Here is a 19649-nt window from a genome sequence, read left to right as displayed (position 1 = left end):
TTCTTTCCCAAGCCAAAAACAAAGACTCAGCAGTAATATCCTAGTCAGCCCCACACAGGGTGTGAAGGACCTGGGTAGTGGAGTGTAGTGGAGGAGGTATGGTAGGGGTGTGGCAGGGCAGGGTAGGGAGGAGGTATGGCAGGGGTGTGGCAGAGCAGGTTAGGGAAGAGGTATAGCAGGGGTGTGGCAGAGCAGGGTAGGGAAGAGGTGTGGCAGGGGTGTGGCAGAGCAGGGTAGGGTAAAGGTGTGGCAGGGGTGTGGCAGAGCAGGGTAGGGTAAAGGTGTGGCAGGGGTGTGGCAGGGCAGGTTAGGGAAGAGGTATGGCAGGGGTGTGGCAGGGCAGGGTAGGGTGGTGGCAGAGCAGGGTAGGGTGGTGGCAGAGCAGGGTAGGGTGGTGGCAGAGCAGGGTAGGGTGGTGGCAGAGCAGGGTAGGGTGGTGGCAGAGCAGGGTAGGGGGGTGGCAGAGCAGGGTAGGGTGGTGGCAGAGCAGGGTAGGGTGGTGGCAGAGCAGGGTAGGGGGGTGGCAGAGCAGGGTAGGGGGTGGCAGAGCAGGGTAGGGTGGTGGCAGAGCAGGGTAGGGTGGTGGCAGAGCAGGGTAGGGGGTGGCAGAGCAGGGTAGGGTGGTGGCAGAGCAGGGTAGGGTGGTGGCAGAGCAGGGTAGGGTGGTGGCAGAGCAGGGTAGGGGGTGGCAGAGCAGGGTAGGGATGTGGCAGAGCGGGGTAGGGTGGTGGCAGAGCAGGGTAGGGGTGTGGCAGAGCAGGGTAGGGGTGTGGCAGAGCAGGGTAGGGGAGTGGCAGAGCAGGGTAGGGGTGTGGCAGAGCAGGGTAGGGGTGGCAGAGCAGGGTAGGGTGGTGGCAGAGCAGGGTAGGGTGGTGGCAGAGCAGGGTAGGGTGGTGGCAGAGCAGGGTAGGGTGGTGGCAGAGCAGGGTAGGGGTGTGGCAGAGCAGGGTAGGGGTGTGGCAGAGCAGGGTAGGGGAGTGGCAGAGCAGGGTAGGGGTGTGGCAGAGCAGGGTAGGGGAGTGGCAGAGCAGGGTAGGGGTGTGGCAGAGCAGGGTAGGGGAGTGGCAGAGCAGGGTAGGGGTGTGGCAGAGCAGGGTAGGGGGTGGCAGAGCACGGTAGGGGAGTGGCAGAGCAGGGTAGGGGGTGGCAGAGCAGGGTAGGGGTGTGGCAGAGCAGGGTAGGGGTGTGGCAGAGCAGGGTAGGGGTGGTGGCAGAGCAGGGTAGGGGTGGTGGCAGAGCAGGGTAGGGGTGTGGCAGAGCAGGGTAGGGGTGGTGGCAGAGCAGGGTAGGGTTGGTGGCAGAGCAGGGTAGGGGTGTGGCAGAGCAGGGTAGGCCCAAATCACCTGGGTGGGAGGAAGGACACAGGTGGTGGACAGCCACTGTGTCTGCACAATAACACTACCATTTGCTTGTTAGTATTGTTTTGTGTATCTAATTACATTTACCCGCTGCTAAAGTAGCACCCATTGTGGATACCGTCACTAGCATATAGAGGACTGAGAGGGGAAGGTGTACTAGACAGATACATTTGTTTGTATCAGACCAGCATCCTGCCCAGTGGGCTAAACTGTGGAGAGCTACTGGACATCAGAGGTCTCTTGAAAGAGCACTTACTGGTGAAGGCCTTGGAACAGACCACCATTATTAGTGGACACTAACTGGAAGCCTGTACCTCAGTCTATAGCTATGCAGTCCACACATTAGCCATTGGCAAGGAAACTCTGTACATGGTTTTAAAATACGTCCTCATATAAACTCTCTAATATGAGAAGGACTCTTACCACAGTCTCTCTGTCTGTCTCTGACTGTCTCTGTCAGTCTGTATCTCTCTCTCTCTCTCCCTCGCGCTGTATGGGTCTGTCTGTTTCTGTATCTCTCTCTCTCTCCCTCTGTCTCTCATTCTCGACTGAGTCTCTGTCCTTTCCCCTTCTCCTTCCATCGTTGTTACATCCTCCTCACACCTCAATGACAACCCTCTCCTTCTTCCTGTTGTGTACTTCTTTTAGAAAGGTACACCCTGCCTCCTCCTCCTTTTCCTCCTTAACAAACAGTACATCGCTCCCTCTGCTCCTTCCCAGAAAACCTCCCCTCTGTCCCCTCCCTCCCTAGACGTCACCTTTCTCTCCTTCCTCCTCCCCTCCAAACCGCACCTGCCTCCCTCGTCCTCTCTTCCTCTCCTCCACTCCAAACATCAGTTCTCCTCCTCCTCTCCTCCCCCTCTCGTTGGCTTGATGAATGGCTTCACTGCAGGGAAAGTGTTGATTTTCATCCCTCGGTCTGATTTTTGCTGGCTGTTAATTCATTTCAAACACTCAGAGAAAAGCAAGTGAGTCAATCAATAAGGAAATGAACACACTGAACAGCATTGGCTCTCACAGTTATTCCCCCTGTGCCCATGTCCTCCACAAGGCCAGACTGCTGTTTACACACATGCTGTATATGTCTCTACATATATGTTTCTATAGATTCCCTCTATAGCTGCTGCACACTTCAGTGTATTAGACGTATATGAATAGGATTGTATTGGGCAGGTTGACTTAACCAATTCTAAACCTCTGTATACAAGATTCTTTCATAGTATTCATGATCGTTCATAAACATCAATGAGACCGAATATGACTGACCCAAACCAAAGCAGAGGATTTCTTGAGATGATATATACAGTGTCTGGTGATGTGGAGTTCATTAAGACACACTGAAGTGACAAAGTCCGTGTGTAGACTAGTGCATATGTGGACGGCTGTATCCCGCACCTCCAGGGAAGGAGAGGTGGGAGAGCAGAGCAGAGTAAACAGGCATAGAGAGAGCCAGCGGTGCTCTCTGTCGTAGTTAGTCTTTCACACTAACACCATCTAAAGCCATCAGATGACCTCCACGCGTCACAGAATCTCCCTCAGCCATTCCTGACGGAGGAGGACATTCAGACAGTGAAGGAAGGGAAAGGGGGAGGGGAGAGAGAAGAAAGTCTGCTCCCAGACCAGAGTTATGACGGCACATTAAAGGGGATGGTGTGCACAATCCGGCCATAGCTTTATGTCTAAGTGCACATTAGTTATAGTCCACTGTTAATGTTCTGTGCACAATCCTTTATGTAATAACCCCAAACACATAATAGCCTAACAGTTGTAGTGTTGTCCGACATTTTTAGTGAGGTCAGCTCATTTAACGCATTTCTATACAATTTAAAAACTCTAAAATGCTATTTGGAGAACACCTAAAACAAGCAAAAATAACCCCAGACATTATCACATTGGTTGCTGTAGCTTCGATCTCCTCAGTCGATCTACAAACACATAGCCTGCTAGCTATACAATTAGCTGCTACACATTAACTCACATGAACTCAGCACCGGGATTAAACACTATCATTTAAAACATACTGAGGGATCTGTTAGCAGAAAAAGTATTTTATTAACCAATTTCCTGCAATTCTACACATTTTGCGATAACTTATGCCAGGTTAATATGATATCTGAGTTAGAGTGACTAATAAAATCAATGCGAACCCCCTGAAGGTCAGGGCCCCTGGGCACGTGGCCTGCATGCCCAGTCCACAATTTGGCCATGATTACAACAATAGATAGGCTAGACTAAGTACGCTAATATACCAATGTAAAAAATGTGAACTGACATGGGCTGAGGGACTATCACTGAGTGACATATAACGAGAGGAAAACTGCTACCATCAAGTTTCCAATTGCATCCTATGTTTTCTAGTGTTCTAATTCTCAACAGTAAGGTGAGAACCTGACTTATTGAAACTCTTTAATAAAAAATGGCCGAGGTCTGAACCTCATATGTAGCTACGGCCCTGCCTGCTTCTCATAGGTGATAGAGATTATGCAAGAGGTGAAGAGGGCATTCGTCAGCATTGTTTAATTCATTTTCTAATTAACACTGTTGTCAAAAAAAAAACAATATATTTTCCTGCCCTCTTAGACACGAAAATAAAACTCGGCAGATATCATCACCGTATTTACAATGTGTTGAGATAAATGTAATCTCTTCGTCTGTGTCTAAGTAGAATCACACGCTCTTCTCATTGGTGTGGTCTGGCTAACACTCCCATTCTGCTACCAGGCTTGTGTTTCAGCTGGTTTCTGTAATGATCGCAATATTTGGTATCAAATTAATGAGCGTTCTGCTTGGTTGAAGCAAGCACTCTGCTGCCCAACCCACCATACATTTAAAACAAACAATTAATGGGTAATGCATCTAAATGAAGTCATATTGTTATCAGCTCGTATATTTGCGAGGCTCAGCTCGTAAATCAATGTGTGTGAATTCAGCAGAATGGGCTACTGAGGAGACTAGTTAATAGAGTTAACAGAGCGAGAGAAAGACATGGATAGAGAGAGAAGGAGAGAGAAGGAGAAGAGGAAAGAAGATTAAACAGAAAAACATCAAGAAAGATTAAAAGATAAAGAAGCATCATAGAGAGGAAAACAGAAACAAGATTTTGAAATGATGACACTTTGGGTGTTCCTGCAGCAGGCATTTGTGAGGGAGAGGAGTGGGGGACAGGAGAGAGAGGGAGAGGAGTGGGGGACAAGAGGGAGAGAGGGAGAGGAGTGGGGGACAGGAGGGAGAGAGGGAGAGGAGTGAGGGACAGGAGGGAGAGAGGGAGAGGAGTGGGGGAAAGGAGGGAGAGAGGGAGAGGAGTGGGGGAAAGGAGGGAGGGAGGGACAGGAGTGGGGGACAAGAGGGAGAGAGGGAGAGGAGTGGGGGCAGGAGGGAGAGAGGAAGAGGAGTGGGGGACAGGAGGGAGAGGAGTGGGGGACAGGAGGGAGAGAGGGAGAGGAGTGGGGGACAGGAGGGAGAGGAGTGGGGGACAGGAGGGAGAGAGGGAGAGGAGTGGGGGACAGGAGGGAGAGAGGGAGAGGATTGGGGAACAGGAGGGAGAGAGGGGAGAGGTGTGGGGGACAGGAGGGAGAGAGGGAGAGGAGTGGGGGACAGGAGGGAGAAAGGGAGAGGAGTGAGGGACAGGAGAGAGAGAGGGAGAGGAGTGGGGGAAAGGAGGGAGGGAGGGAGAGGAGTGGGGGACAAGAGGGAGAGAGGGAGAGGAGTGGGGGACAGGAGGGAGAGAGGGAGAGGAGTGAGGGACAGGAGGGAGAGAGGGAGAGGAGTGGGGGAAAGGAGGGAGAGAGGGAGAGGAGTGGGGGAAAGGAGGGAGGGACAGGAGTGGGGGACAAGAGGAGAGAGGGAGAGGAGTGGGGGGCAGGAGGGAGAGAGGAAGAGGAGTGGGGGACAGGAGGGAGAGGAGTGGGGGACAGGAGGGAGAGGAGTGGAGAACAGGAAGGAGAGAGGGAGAGGAGTGGGGGCAGGAGGGAGATAGGAAGAGGAGTGGGGGACAGGAGGGAGAGGAGTGGGGGACAGGAGGGAGAGGAGTGGAGAACAGGAAGGAGAGAGGGAGAGGAGTGGGGGACAGGAGGGAGAGAGGGAGAGGAGTGGGGGACAGGAGGGAGAGGAGTGGGGGACAGGAGGGAGAGAGGGAGAGGAGTAGGGGACAGGAGGGAGAGAGGGAGAGGAGTGAGGGACAGGAGAGAGAGAGGGAGAGGAGTGGGGGAAAGGAGGGAGGGAGGGAGGGAGAAGAGTGGGGGACAGGAGGGAGAGAGGGAGAGGAGTGGGGGACAGGAGGGAGAGAGGGAGAGGAGTGAGGGACAGAGAGAGAGAGGGAGAGGAGTGGGGGAAAGGAGGGAGGGAGGGAGTGGAGTGGGGGACAAGAGGGAGAGAGGGAGAGGAGTGGGGGACAGGAGGGAGAGAGGGAGAGGAGTGAGGGAGGAGGAGGGAGGTGTGGGGGAGGAGGGAGAGGGAGTGGGGGAAAGGAGGGAGGGACAGGAGTGGGGGACAAGAGGGAGAGGAGTGGAGAACAGGAAGGAGAGAGGGAGAGGAGTGGGGGACAGGAGGGAGAGAGGGAGAGGAGTGGGGGACAGGAGGGAGAGGAGTGGGGGACAGGAGGGAAGGAGAGAGGGATAGGAGTGGGGGACAGGAGGGAGAGGAGTGGGGGACAGGAGGGAGAGAGGGAGAGGAGTAGGGGACAGGAGGGAGAGAGGGAGAGGAGTAGGGGACAGGAGGAGAGAGGGAGAGGAGTGGGAGACGGGAGGGAGAGAGGGAGAAGAGTGGGGGACATGAGGGAGAGAGGGAGAGGCGTGGGGGACAGGAGTGAGAGGGGGAGAGGAGTGGGGGACAGGAGGGAGAGAGGGAGAGGAGTGGGGGACAGGAGGGAGAGAGGGAGACGAGTGGGAGATGGGAGGGAGAGAGGGAGAAGAGTGGGGGACATGAGGGAGAGAGGGAGAGGCGTGGGGGACATGAGGGAGAGAGGGAGAGGAGTGGGGGACATGAGGGAGAGAGGGAGAGGAGTGGGGGACATGAGGGAGAGAGGGAGAGGCGTGGGGGACAGGGGGGCAGGAGAGGGAAAGGGAGAGGAGTGGGGGACAGGAGGGAGAGGGAAAGGGAGAGGAGTGGGGGACAGGAGGGAGAGGAGTGGGGGACAGGAGGGAGAGAGGGAGAGGAGTGGGGGACAGGAGGGAGAGAGGGAGAGGATTGGGGAACAGGAGGTAGAGAGGGAGAGGTGTGGGGGACAGGAGGGAGAGAGGGAGAGGAGTGGGGGACAGGATGGAGAGAGGGAGAGGAGTAGGGGACAGGAGGGAGAGAGGGAGATGTGTGGGGGACAAGAGGGAGAGGGGGAAAGTAGTGGGGGACAGGAGGGAGAGAGGGAGAGGAGTAGGGGACAGGAGGGAGAGAGGTAGAAGAGTGTGGGGACATGAGGGAGAGAGGGAGAGGAGTAGGGGACAGGAGTGAGAGAGGGAGAGGAGTGTGAGACAGGAGGGAGAGAGGGAGAAGAGTGGGGGACATGAGGGAGAGAGGGAGAGGAGTGGGGGACAGGAGGGAGAGAGGGAGAGGAGTGGGGGACAGGAGAGGGAAAGGGAGAGGAGTGGGGGACAGGAGGGAGAGGAGTGGTGGACAGGAGGGAGGGAGAGAGGGATAGGAGTGGATGACAGGAGGTTGAATAGTGGTGGACATGAGAGGGAGAGACACCCGTCTTTTGCTCTCAAAGTTAGAGCCCTGATGCCCTTTCCCTTTGACCTACTGCTGTCCTTTCTATGACCATGACTAATGGAAAACAGGAAGGAGGAAGGGAGAGGAGTGGAGGACAGGAGGGAGAGAGGGAGAGGAGTGGGGGACAGGAGGGAGAGGAGTGGGGGACAGGAGGGAAGGAGAGAGGGATAGGAGTGGGGGACAGGAGGGAGAGGAGTGGGGGACAGGAGGGGAGAGAGGGAGAGGAGTAGGGGACAGGAGGGAGAGAGGGAGAGGAGTAGGGGACAGGAGGAGAGAGGGAGAGGAGTGGGAGACGGGAGGGAGAGAGGGAGAAGAGTGGGGGACATGAGGGAGAGAGGGAGAGGTGTGGGGGACAGGAGTGAGAGGGGGAGAGGAGTGGGGGACAGGAGGGAGAGAGGGAGAGGAGTGGGGGAAAGGAGGGAGGGAGGGAGAGGAGTGGGGGACAAGAGGGAGAGAGGGAGAGGAGTGGGGGACAGGAGGGAGAGAGGGAGAGGAGTGAGGGACAGGAGGGAGAGAGGGAGAGGAGTGGGGGAAGGAGGGAGAGAGGGAGAGGAGTGGGGGAAAGGAGGGAGGGAGGGACAGGAGTGGGGGACAAGAGGGAGAGAGGGAGAGGAGTGGGGGGCAGGAGGGAGAGAGGAAGAGGAGTGGGGGACAGGAGGGAGAGGAGTGGGGGACAGGAGGGAGAGAGGGAGAGGAGTGGGGGACAGGAGGGAGAGGAGTGGGGGACAGGAGGGAGAGAGGGAGAGGAGTGGGGGACAGGAGGGAGAGAGGGAGAGGATTGGGGAACAGGAGGGAGAGAGGGAGAGGTGTGGGGGACAGGAGGGAGAGAGGGAGAGGAGTGGGGGACAGGAGGGAGAGAGGGAGAGGAGTGAGGGACAGGAGAGAGAGAGGGAGAGGAGTGGGGGAAAGGAGGGAGGGAGGGAGAGGAGTGGGGGACAAGAGGGAGAGAGGGAGAGGAGTGGGGGGACAGGAGGGAGAGAGGGAGAGGAGTGAGGGACAGGAGGGAGAGGGAGAGGTGTGGGGGAAAGGAGGGAGAGAGGGAGAGGAGTGGGGGAAAGGAGGGAGGGACAGGAGTGGGGGACAAGAGGGAGAGAGGGAGAGGAGTGGGGGGCAGGAGGAGAGAGGAAGAGGAGTGGGGACAGGAGGGAGAGGAGTGGGGGACAGGAGGGAGAGGAGTGGAGAACAGGAAGGAGAGAGGGAGAGGAGTGGGGGACAGGAGGGAGAGAGGGAGAGGAGTGGGGGACAGGAGGGAGAGGAGTGGGGACAGGAGGGAAGGAGAGAGGGATAGGAGTGGGGGACAGGAGGGAGAGGAGTGGGGACAGGAGGGAGAGAGGGAGAGGAGTAGGGGACAGGAGGGAGAGAGGGAGAGGAGTAGGGGACAGGAGGAGAGAGGGAGAGGAGTGGGAGACGGGAGGGAGAGAGGGAGAAGAGTGGGGGACATGAGGGAGAGAGGGAGAGGCGTGGGGGACAGGAGTGAGAGGGGGAGAGGAGTGGGGGACAGGAGGGAGAGAGGGAGAGGAGTGGGGGACAGGAGGGAGAGAGGGAGACGAGTGGGAGATTGGAGGGAGAGAGGGAGAAGAGTGGGGGACATGAGGGAGAGAGGGAGAGGCGTGGGGGACATGAGGGAGAGAGGGAGAGGAGTGGGGGACATGAGGAGAGAGGGAGAGGAGTGGGGGACATGAGGGAGAGAGGGAGAGGCGTGGGGGACAGGGGGGCAGGAGAGGGAAAGGGAGAGGAGTGGGGGACAGGAGGGAGAGGGAAAGGGAGAGGAGTGGGGGACAGGAGGGAGAGGAGTGGGGGACAGGAGGGAGAGAGGGAGAGGAGTGGGGGACAGGAGGGAGAGAGGGAGAGGATTGGGGAACAGGAGGTAGAGAGGGAGAGGTGTGGGGGACAGGAGGGAGAGAGGGAGAGGAGTGGGGGACAGGATGGAGAGAGGGAGAGGAGTAGGGGACAGGAGGGAGAGAGGGAGATGTGTGGGGGACAAGAGGGAGAGGGGAAAGTAGTGGGGGACAGGAGGGAGAGAGGGAGAGGAGTAGGGGACAGGAGGGAGAGAGGTAGAAGAGTGTGGGGACATGAGGGAGAGAGGGAGAGGAGTAGGGGACAGGAGTGAGAGAGGGAGAGGAGTGTGAGACAGGAGGGAGAGAGGGAGAAGAGTGGGGGACATGAGGGAGAGGGAGAGGCGTGGGGGACAGGAGTGAGAGAGGGAGAGGAGTGGGGGACAGGAGGGGGACAGGAGGGAGAGAGGGAGAGGAGTGGGGGACAGGAGAGGGAAAGGGAGAGGAGTGGGGGACAGGAGGGAGAGGAGTGGTGGACAGGAGGGAGGGAGAGAGGGATAGGAGTGGATGACAGGAGGTTGAATAGTGGTGGACATGAGAGGGAGAGACACCCGTCTTTTGCTCTCAAAGTTAGAGCCCTGATGCCCTTTCCCCTTTGACCTACTGCTGTCCTTTCTATGACCATGACTAATGGAAAACAATCCCCTCCCCTGGAGTATCACTATACAGACTGGTGAGGTGCCTGCCTGTTACTATTGTGGACCCTGGGGAGTGGAGAGGTAGAGCGAGATGGATGGAGGGAGTGGTAGAGACAGAAGGAGATAGACGAGGAGGAAGTGTTTTGTGGAGGGAGAGAGAGGGAAGAGGAGAATGGGAAGAGGTAGAGAGGGAAGAGGGGAAGAAGAGGGTGTGTTTTGTGAAGGAGGGGGGAGGAGAGGAAAAGGAGGGAGTGGTAAACAGAGAAGAGGAGAGTGGGGAGGAGAGAGAGGGGAGGGGTAGCCTATATGAGCAGGACCAGCGGGGGTGGTGGAGCCTGTATGTCTGCTTCATGCCTCTCTGAGCCCAGACATAACTATTGTGTTTACAAGCCTCAGTTGCTCTTACTTTTAAATTATTGGTGTGGGGGACGCGTGGAGGGGAGGGAGGGAGGGGGGAGTATATACTTATCTTCTCTCTCCCTCTCTTTCATAGTTCTGGTTAACCAGGCTTAAGAATGCTCTTTGTGTTTTCTAATGATAGACTCTGGGTACTGACTGACTGAGCCTATGAGAGACCCTAAAGACCATAGCCTCTGTGACTGAGTTCTCCAGAAAGGAGGGAGAAGGAAGGCTCTGTTTTGAACAGTGGCTTTGCTGGGCCTCAACTGAGAGAGGGGACAAGGGAAGGCCATGTTGTCTCCCATGCAACTAGGGCAGGCATGTCATGTAGTGGAGCAAGACATACACTAAATGACCAAAAGTCTGTAGACACCTGCTCGTCGAACATCTCACTCGAAAGTCATGGTCATTAATATGGAGTTGGTTCCCCCTTGCTGCTATAACAGCCTCCACTCTTTTGGGAAGGCTTTCCACTAGATCCGACTGTGATTGGGAGTCCCATAGGGTGGTGCACAATTGGCCCAGCATCGCCCGGGTTAGGCCGATGTAAGCCGTCATTGTAAATAAGAATTTGTTCTTAACTGACTTGCCTAGTTAAATAAAGGTCAAATTTTTTAAAAATAAGTATGTTGGAACATTTCTTCCATTCAGCCACAAGAGCATTAGTAAGGTCGGGGACTGATGTTGGGCGGTAGGCCTGGTTCGCAGTCGGCGTTCTAATTAATCTCAAAGATGTTCGATGGGGTTGAGGTCAGGGCTCTGTGCAGGCCAGTCAAGTTCTTCTACACCGATCTTGACAAAACATTTCTGTGTGGACCTCGCTTTGTGCGCGGGGGCATTGTCAGACGTTTCCACTTCACAGTACTTACAGTTGACCAGTTGACCGGGGCAGCTCTAGCAGGGCAGAAATTTGAGGAACTGACTTGTTGGAAAGGTGGCATCCTATGACTGTGCCACGTTGAAAGTCACTGAGCTCTTCAGTAAGGCCATTCTACTACCAATGTTTGTCTATGGAAGCTGCATGGCTGTGGGCTCGATTTTATACACCTGTCAGCAACGGTGTGGCTGAAATAGCCGAATCTACTCATTTGAAGGGGTGTCCACATACTATTGTATGTCTGGTGGCCGTTAAAACACAGGACCAAAAAATAATCATGGTATACCCCCCACAATGGTTTACTGAGTCTCAGGGCTGAAGGAAACCTTTCACTGCGTGTGTTTGTATCTCTCTCTCTCTCTCGCTCTCTCTGTCTCTGTCTCTGTCTCTGTCTCTGTCTCTGTCTCTATCTCTGTCTCTGTCTCTGTCTCGCTCTCTGTCTCTGTCTCTGTCTCTGTCTCGCTCTCTGTCTTTCTCTCTTTCTCTCTGTGCTGGGCGATGCTCTTATCATCATCTACTCTGGACATTGACTATTAAAGGAGAGAGGTGAGTCCACCATCTCAGATACTCTCCGGTAGCGAGGAGAAGAGTGGAGTGCAGCCTAGAATGACATTATCGTTAACAAACCAGAATGAATACTGGAAGAAAGGAAAACAGAAGGAGATACCACTCTGGCCACAAGTATCTCTGTCTGTCTGTCTGTCTGTCTGTCTGTCTGTCTGTCTGTCTGTCTGTCTGTCTGTCTGTCTGTCTGTCTGTCTGTCTGTCTGTCTGTCTGTCTGTCTGTCTGTCTGTCTGTCTGTCTGTCTGTCTGTCTGTCTGTCTGTCTGTCTGTCTGACACTAATAACTCCAGACAGACCATAGTTAGCTCAGCTGGTCTCTATGGATATGAGTTGTCTGTCTGTCTGTCTGTCTGGAAGGATGGATGACACTAATAACTCCAGACAGACCATAGTTAGCTCAGCTGGTCTCTATGGATATGAGTTGTCTGTCTGTCTGTCTGTCTCTGGAAGGAAGGAAGGAAGGAAGGAAGGAAGGAAGGAAGGAAGGAAGGAAGGAAGGAAGGAAGGAAGGAAGGAAGGAAGGAAGGATGGATGACACTAATAACTCCAGACAGACCATAGTTAGCTCAGCTGGTCTCTATGGATATGAGTTGTCTGTCTGTCTGTCTGTCTCTGGAAGGAAGGAAGGAAGGAAGGAACGAAGGAAGGAAGGAAGGAAGGAAGGAAGGAAGGAAGGAAGGAAGGAAGGAAGGAAGGAAGGATGGATGACACTAATAACTCCAGACAGACCATAGTTAGCTCAGCTGGTCTCTATGGATATGAGTTGTCTGTCTGTCTGTCTGTCTCTGGAAGGAAGGAAGGAAGGAAGGAAGGAAGGAAGGAAGGAAGGAAGGAAGGAAGGAAGGAAGGAAGGAAGGAAGGAAGGAAGGAAGGAAGGAAGGAAGGAAGGAAGGAAGGATGGATGACACTAATAACTCCAGACAGACCATAGTTAGCTCAGCTGGTCTCTATGGATATGAGTTGTCTGTCTGTCTGTCTGTCTCTGGAAGGAAGGAAGGAAGGAAGGAACGAAGGAAGGAAGGAAGGAAGGAAGGATGGATGACACTAATAACTCCAGACAGACCATAGTTAGCTCAGCTGGTCTCTATGGATATGAGTTGTCTGTCTGTCTGTCTGTCTCTGGAAGGAAGGAAGGAAGGAAGGAAGGAAGGAAGGAAGGAAGGAAGGAAGGAAGGAAGGAAGGAAGGAAGGAAGGAAGGAAGGAAGGAAGGAAGGAAGGAAGGATGGATGACACTAATAACTCCAGACAGACCATAGTTAGCTCAGCTGGTCTCTATGGATATGAGTTGTCTGTCTGTCTGTCTGTCTCTGGAAGGAAGGAAGGAAGGAAGGAAGGAAGGATGGATGACACTAATAACTCCAGACAGACCATAGTTAGCTCAGCTGGTCTCTATGGATATGAGTTGTCTGTCTGTCTGTCTGTCTGGAAGGATGGATGACACTAATAACTCCAGACAGACCATAGTTAGCTCAGCTGGTCTCTATGGATATGAGTTGTCTGTCTGTCTGTCTGTCTCTGGAAGGAAGGAAGGATGGATGACACTAATAACTCCAGACAGACCATAGTTAGCTCAGCTGGTCTCTATGGATATGAGTTGTCTGTCTGTCTGTCTGTCTCTGGAAGGAAGGAAGGATGGATGACACTAATAACTCCAGACAGACCATAGTTAGCTCAGCTGGTCTCTATGGATATGAGTTGTCTGTTTGTTGGAATGTTTTGTGCTTTGCTCTTCTTTACTTGGTACGGCTCTTGTTTGTAAACACAAATGCATCACTTCCTCTTTGTGTGGCCTGGAGGGAGAATTAACCACGCTCTGCACTGCTTTCTTACTGAAACAACCTGCCCCATGTCTTACACACAATACACACTCCCCTCTTATACACACATATGTCCCCCCTGGTCTACACACTCCCAACTCAACTTACACACTACCTGTCTGCCTCACCTTGAGGGAGGGCACGTTATAGGACTCTGCACAGACATTAGTCATACAAGCCCCTGCAGAACCCTCCCACAGTCTTACACACATCAAATCTGTATACACAGACACATCCTCCCTATTGGTAATATCAGTCGGCTTCACCATCTCAGTCTTACAGCAGGGGATTGTCTCAGGACAATGAGTGCTCAATATTGCTGCTCAATATGCACTTACTGCTAGGGTGTAGGAGAACACCACCTTAGATAGCTAGCCATCTCTCTCTCTCTCTCTCTCTCTCTCTCTCTCTCTCTCTCTCTCTCTCTCTCTCTCTCTATTTAGACTCTCCCATCTCATCTGTTTAGATGACGGGAGAGGCGTGTGTATGTCACATCAGACATTTAGATCCTTACTTGTTAGATGTGTACATGTTGTAAACAGTTGTTGTATTATGCAGTGGAGACTGAGGGGACAACCGCTCATAATAATAGCTGGAACGACAGGAATGGAATGGCACCAAACCATGTGTTTGATGTATTTGATACCATTCCACTCATTCCTCTCCAGCCATTACCAGGAACCAGTCCTCCCCAATTAAGGTGCCACCAACCTCCTATGTACATTCAGATCTCATCCTCTTCCTCATCTCTGGCAGAATGTTCACCTCCTATTACTATAAAGAGAGGGAGTGTGTTTGTGTGCGTGTGCATGTGTTTGTACAATCCGTGTGGGCCTCTATCTCCTGGCCAGGGTGTGAGCACATGGAGGTCAGAGGCAGGGCTGGCTGTGTCTCCATTCCCACGGCTGCTGTCTCACAGCCACATTGGTCACAGGAGGATGAAAAGACTATGGATTTTTCCTCTTCTTTGCATTCTCCGGAGCAGGCAGATTAGACAGGAGATAAGTGGAGCCTGACCCATTCAAAGCAGCTCTAAGCTCAACATTGTAGTGCTGCCTAACCCGCCTCTCTGGTTCAGGGAGCAACACACAGGCATACACACACACACACACACACACACACACACACACACACACACACACACACACACACACACACACACACACACAGGTAGGCAGGCACACATGCATTCAAACTCACACACACACACACACGCATACTCAAATCAAATCAAATCAAAGGTTATTTGTCACGTGCGCCGAATACAACAGGTATTCGAACAGACCTTACAGTGAAATGCTTACTTACAGGCTCTAACCAATAGTGCGAAAAAAAAAGGTATGTGTGTGTGTGTAGGTAAGTAAAGAACCAACAACAACGAGACGGCCTACAGGGAGGAGGTGAGGACCCTCGGAGTGTGGTGTCAGGAAAATAACCTCACACTCAACGTCAACAAAACAAAGGAGATGATCGTGGACTTAAGGAAACAGCAGAGGGAGCACCCCCCTATCCACATCGACGGGACAGTAGTGGAGAGGGTAGTAATTTTTAAGTTCCTCGGCGTACACATCACGGACAAACTGAAATGGTCCACCCACACAGACAACGTGGTGAAGAAGACGCAGCAGCGCCTCTTCAACCTCAGGAGGCTGAAGAAATTCGTCTTGTCACCAAAAGCACTCACAAACTTTTACAGATGCACAATCGAGAGCATCCTGTCGGGCTGTATCACCGCCTGGTACGGCAACTGCTCCACCCACAACCGTAAGGCTCTCCAGAGGGTAGTGAGGTCTGCACAACGCATCACCGGGTGCAAACTACCTGCCCTCCAGGACATCTACACCACCCGATGTCACAGGAAGGCCATAAAGATCATCAAGGACAACAACCACCCGAGCCACTGCCTGTTCACCCTGCTATCATCCAGAAGGCGAGGTCAGTACAGGTGCATCAAAGCAGGGACCGAGAGATTGAAAAACAGCTTCTATCTCAAGGCCATCAGACTGTTAAACAGCCACCACTAACATTGAGTTGCTGCTGCCAACATACTGACTCAACTCCAGCCACTTTAACAATGTAAAAATTTATGAAAAATATATCACTAGCCACGTTAAACAATGCCACATAATATAATGTTTACATACCCTACATTACTCACCTCATATGTATATACTGTACTCTATACCATCTACTGCATCTTGCCATCTTGATGTAATACATGTATCACTAGCCACGTTAAACAATGCCACTTCATATGATGTTTACATACCCTACATTACTCACCTCATATGTATATACTGTACTCTATACCATCTACTGCATCTTGCCATCTTGATGTAATACATGTATCACTAGCCACTTTAAACAATGCCACATAATATAATTTTTACATACCCTACATTACTCATCTCATATGTATATACTGTACCCTATACCATCTACTGCATCTTGCCATCTTGATGTAATACATGTATCACTAGCCACGTTAAACAATGCCCCTTTTATATGTTTACATACCCTACATTACTCATCTCATATGTATATACTTTACTCTATACCATCTACTGCATCTTGCCTATGCCGTTCTGTACCATCACTCATTCATATATCTTTATGTACATGTTCTTCATTCCTTTACACTTGTGTGTATAAGGTAGTTCTTGTGAATTTTTAGGTTAGATTATTTGTTGGTTATTACTGCATAATCGGAACTAGAAGCACAAGCATTTCGCTACACTCGCATTAACATCCGCTAACCATGTGTATGTGACAAATAGAATTTGATTTGATTTGATTTGGAAATAAAACTACAGTAAAAAGACATTTGAAAATAAGAGTATATACAGACACCTGTTAGTCAGGCTGATTGAGGCAGTATGTACATGTAGATATCGTTAAAGTGACTATCCATATATGATGAACAGAGAGAGAGAGAGTAACAGTAGCGTAAAGAGGGGTTGGCGGGTGGTGGGACACAATGCAGATAGCCCGGTTAGCCAATGTGCGGGAGCACTGGTTGGTCGAACCAATTGAGGTAGTATGTACATGAATGTATAGTTAAAGTGACTATGCATATAAGATAAACAGAGAGTAGCAGCAGCGTAAAAGAGGGGTTGTGGGGGGCACACAATGCAAATAGTCATTTGGTTACCTGTTCAGGAGTCTTATGGCTTGTGGGTAAAAACTGTTGAGAAGCCTTTTTGTCCTAGACTTGGCACCGGTACCGCTTGCCATGCGGTAGTAGAGAGAACAGTCTATGACTGGGGTGGCTGGGGTCTTTGACCATTTTTAGGGCCTTCCTCTGACACCGCCTGGTGTAGAGGTCCTGGATGGCAGGCAGCTTAGCCCTAGTGATGTACTGGGCAGTACGCACTACTGAAGTGCCTTGCGGTCGGAGGCCAAGCGATTGCCGTTCCAGGCAGTGATGCAACCGTTCAGGATGCTCTTGATGTTGCAGCTGTATAACTTTTTGAGGATCTCAGGACCCATGCCAAATCTTTTTAGTTTCCTGAGGGGGAATAGGCTTTGTCGTGCCCTCTTCACAACTGTCTTGGTGTGTTTGGACCATTCTAGTTTGTTATTGATGTGGACACCAAGGAATTTGAAGCTCTCAACCTGCTCCACTACAGCCCCGTCGATAGCCCCGTCAGTAATATACACACACACACACACATGCAGGAAGGCATGGACACCACACTCACCGACACATTCTCTCTCCCTCTAATAAAGTTTATCTTGGTTCAAAATGTGGCCAAACAGTACATGGGTGAAACACTGACCTCTTAACCTTGGATGTGAATGTTTAAGTGAGGAAGCTGAGCTTGCTGTCAACACGTTCACACACTGACTGTACACACAAAGACAAAAATACACAAACACACAAACATTCCCTAGCATACACTTATGGAGACTGACACGTACTCTATGTCGGCAGACACACAAACTGGGTTAAACATGAATTGGAAACAGAGAAAAAGAGAATGGAGAGAAAGGGGAGGGAGACGTATGGGGGAAGGAGAAAGAAAGACAGAAATATTGAGGGAAGTAGGCAGAGACAGAGCAAGAATTCATAGGCCCGTTGCCTTCACAAGCAATTAGAATAATTTCAAATGAATATGAAAGCGTCCGCTGCGGTCTTATCTGCATCCCGAGGAGAAGGCTCTCCTCCTCCTCAATCAACATGCATGAGTGGCCTCCCTGACGGAAACACTGACACCCTGCCATATGCTGGGTTCCTCTCTCTTTTCCCTCTGTCTTCAGCTCGCAGCTCTCGCCCTGTAAAGAATACTACAAATCCATGCACACAGACAGGTAGTCATACAGAGAGAGATAGGGAGAGGCTGTAATGTGGCTGTAACTGAACTGTCTCTGAACTGTCTGGTTCCGAATTCTATTGTTCAGTATTTTTTGTAAATCTTGCTTTCACCTCAGCTAAAACTATTTGTCAGACTGCAGGCTGTCCGGTTGACCAGTGTCTACAGTGACGTCATGGATGCCAAGGGAAGAAGAAAACAAACGTCTTTAGTTTCTCTGTGTTTCATAAATTACCTTAAATTCCCAAGAGGCTGAATGTATCTCAGCGGAGAAAGCATCCGAGCGAACGAAACAACGCCCCTCTGTTTCAGTATGTGTAGCGTATCTACCTGATGCTGTCTGGTCAGAAAGAGTATGACATTGTTGCTGCCTCTACCATTGAATGCAAGGGAAGCCAGTGGGCATTAGGATTCCCTTGATAAAAAAAAGTATAAAATAATATCCAATCAGCTTTGAGCTAAACTGAGTGAGCTCAGCGCAGCAGACCAATCACATAACAAGCCGAACGTCATTATTGACAGAAAAAAATGGAATTGTTGTATCTCGTTGTGTTGTTGGCCTCCGGTGGTTAGCTAGCTAGCTAAATTCGTCTCTTTCTTAAATTAGCTATGGATGGAGAAAGGGATTTGGACTTGTGGTTTTAATTCATTCTCCGTACTGGCCAATGATAATACCGGTGATTCTGATCCAACCATTAATGTCCATCCTGACCTGAGAGGATGGAAATTTAACTTGTAGGTAGATGTAGTATGCTAATGTTAACTAGCTAACCTGGCATATTGTTTGCCATGAAAGGAAGTTAGGCTAGCAAGCAAGTATTTTAGCCATAGACAGTTTAGGCAACATGAAAGAGGAGGATGGCATTGGCGGGATCTCTTCAAGTAGGGTGTGTCAATATGTTTTTCCTAGTTGCACACAGGCACACACACCACACACACACACACACACACACACACACACACAGAAATCAGTACCCTGGACAGCCATATCATATTTAGCTTAACGTTGACTGGACTAAGTAGTTTTTGTTATCTTTTAGTTGTCACTGTATAGACAAAGCAGAGGTGATTTGATGATGTTGATGATGTTGAAGTTGAAAAGGTGCTGGAATAGTGGAGGCAGCAACTGTTTTCCTTGTAACTTGCGGTAGCTCTGTGGTTCTAAATCAATAGTTGTTCAGTAGTCCAAAAATGTGGGAAACATTACCTTGCTTGACCATGCTGTAGGTCATGTAACTGTTACATGCAATATGTTCTGTGGACAGATGTTGCTCTCCGGTTTTGTACTGAAAAATAAAGGTGTAGTTGAATTCATTCTGCCACTGTGTCTTCTTATTGTCTCGGCATTAGGCCTATATATCAGGATGTCAAGGCATATGAACTAACAGGTTATAGAGCAAACAGCACAGTTATCACAACACATAGGTTGTAATATGAGTTTTTCTTCTGGATTTTACCCACTCACCACTAGATACATAGCAAAGAAGATGTCGACCATTTACAGTAATGTGACCGTCATTTCAACATCTCCACCATGTAAAATGGTGACAGTCATGGGATAAAGTTGCAGGGCGAGAGTATTGTTGATGGAAAGATGTGTTTTTGTGATCGTCTGTGTGTGCGTACGTGACCGTGTGTCTGTGTTTGTGACTGTTTGTGACCGTTGCTGGTTTCTGGATGTTAGGCGACGTGTGAATCACTGGTAGGATGTGTCATTCACAACCCACTCGAAACTGCCATCATCAGCGTGTGTGTGTGTTTGTGTCAGGGGGGGTAGGCACTGGGGAGCCAGGCTCAACCACTCAGATTGAGCAACAAAAAAATAATATATAAAGAGAGAGAGAGAGTAGAGTACACACTGGGCATGGACATTACCTAGAAGTATCAGGGCATACTGAACACAATCTGATGTCACAATCTCTCTCACACACACACACACACACACACACACACACACACACACACACACACACACACACACACCAGTGGCGTAGCCAGAAACTCGTTGGTGGGTGGGCCTGCAGAAATGTTGGTCCAGTTTGGAACAGTGACAAGTAAAGATCGCAATATATACACATGCAAAAGGCTCTTCTGAGTGCATGTCTTTTCAACTACTAGTAGACCTACACATTCTAGTAGTATCTCTC

The 19649-nt window shown here is 51.1% G+C and overlaps 2 protein-coding genes across 2 annotated transcripts in view; one reads left to right on the top strand and one right to left on the bottom strand.

The window, feature by feature from the left end:
• The window catches only part of LOC115113677 (transcription factor Maf-like), a 160249-nt gene that overhangs the window by 21084 nt on the left and 119516 nt on the right, over nt 1-19649 (top strand). The gene's annotated exons all lie outside the window — the stretch shown is intronic.
• LOC135565518 (uncharacterized) overlaps nt 45-19649 on the bottom strand; it is a 44023-nt gene continuing 24418 nt past the window's right edge. Inside the window, exon 2 of the mRNA XM_065012565.1 lies at nt 45-1343. Coding sequence (XP_064868637.1) covers nt 45-1343 — 1299 coding nt within the window. The remainder of the gene's footprint in view (nt 1344-19649) is intronic.

This window comes from Oncorhynchus nerka, linkage group LG28 (assembly GCF_034236695.1).
Source record: "Oncorhynchus nerka isolate Pitt River linkage group LG28, Oner_Uvic_2.0, whole genome shotgun sequence".
NCBI lineage: Eukaryota > Metazoa > Chordata > Actinopteri > Salmoniformes > Salmonidae > Oncorhynchus > Oncorhynchus nerka.
The sequence above is the reverse complement of the archived record's forward strand: the minus strand, read 5'-3'. Positions and strand labels throughout refer to the sequence as shown.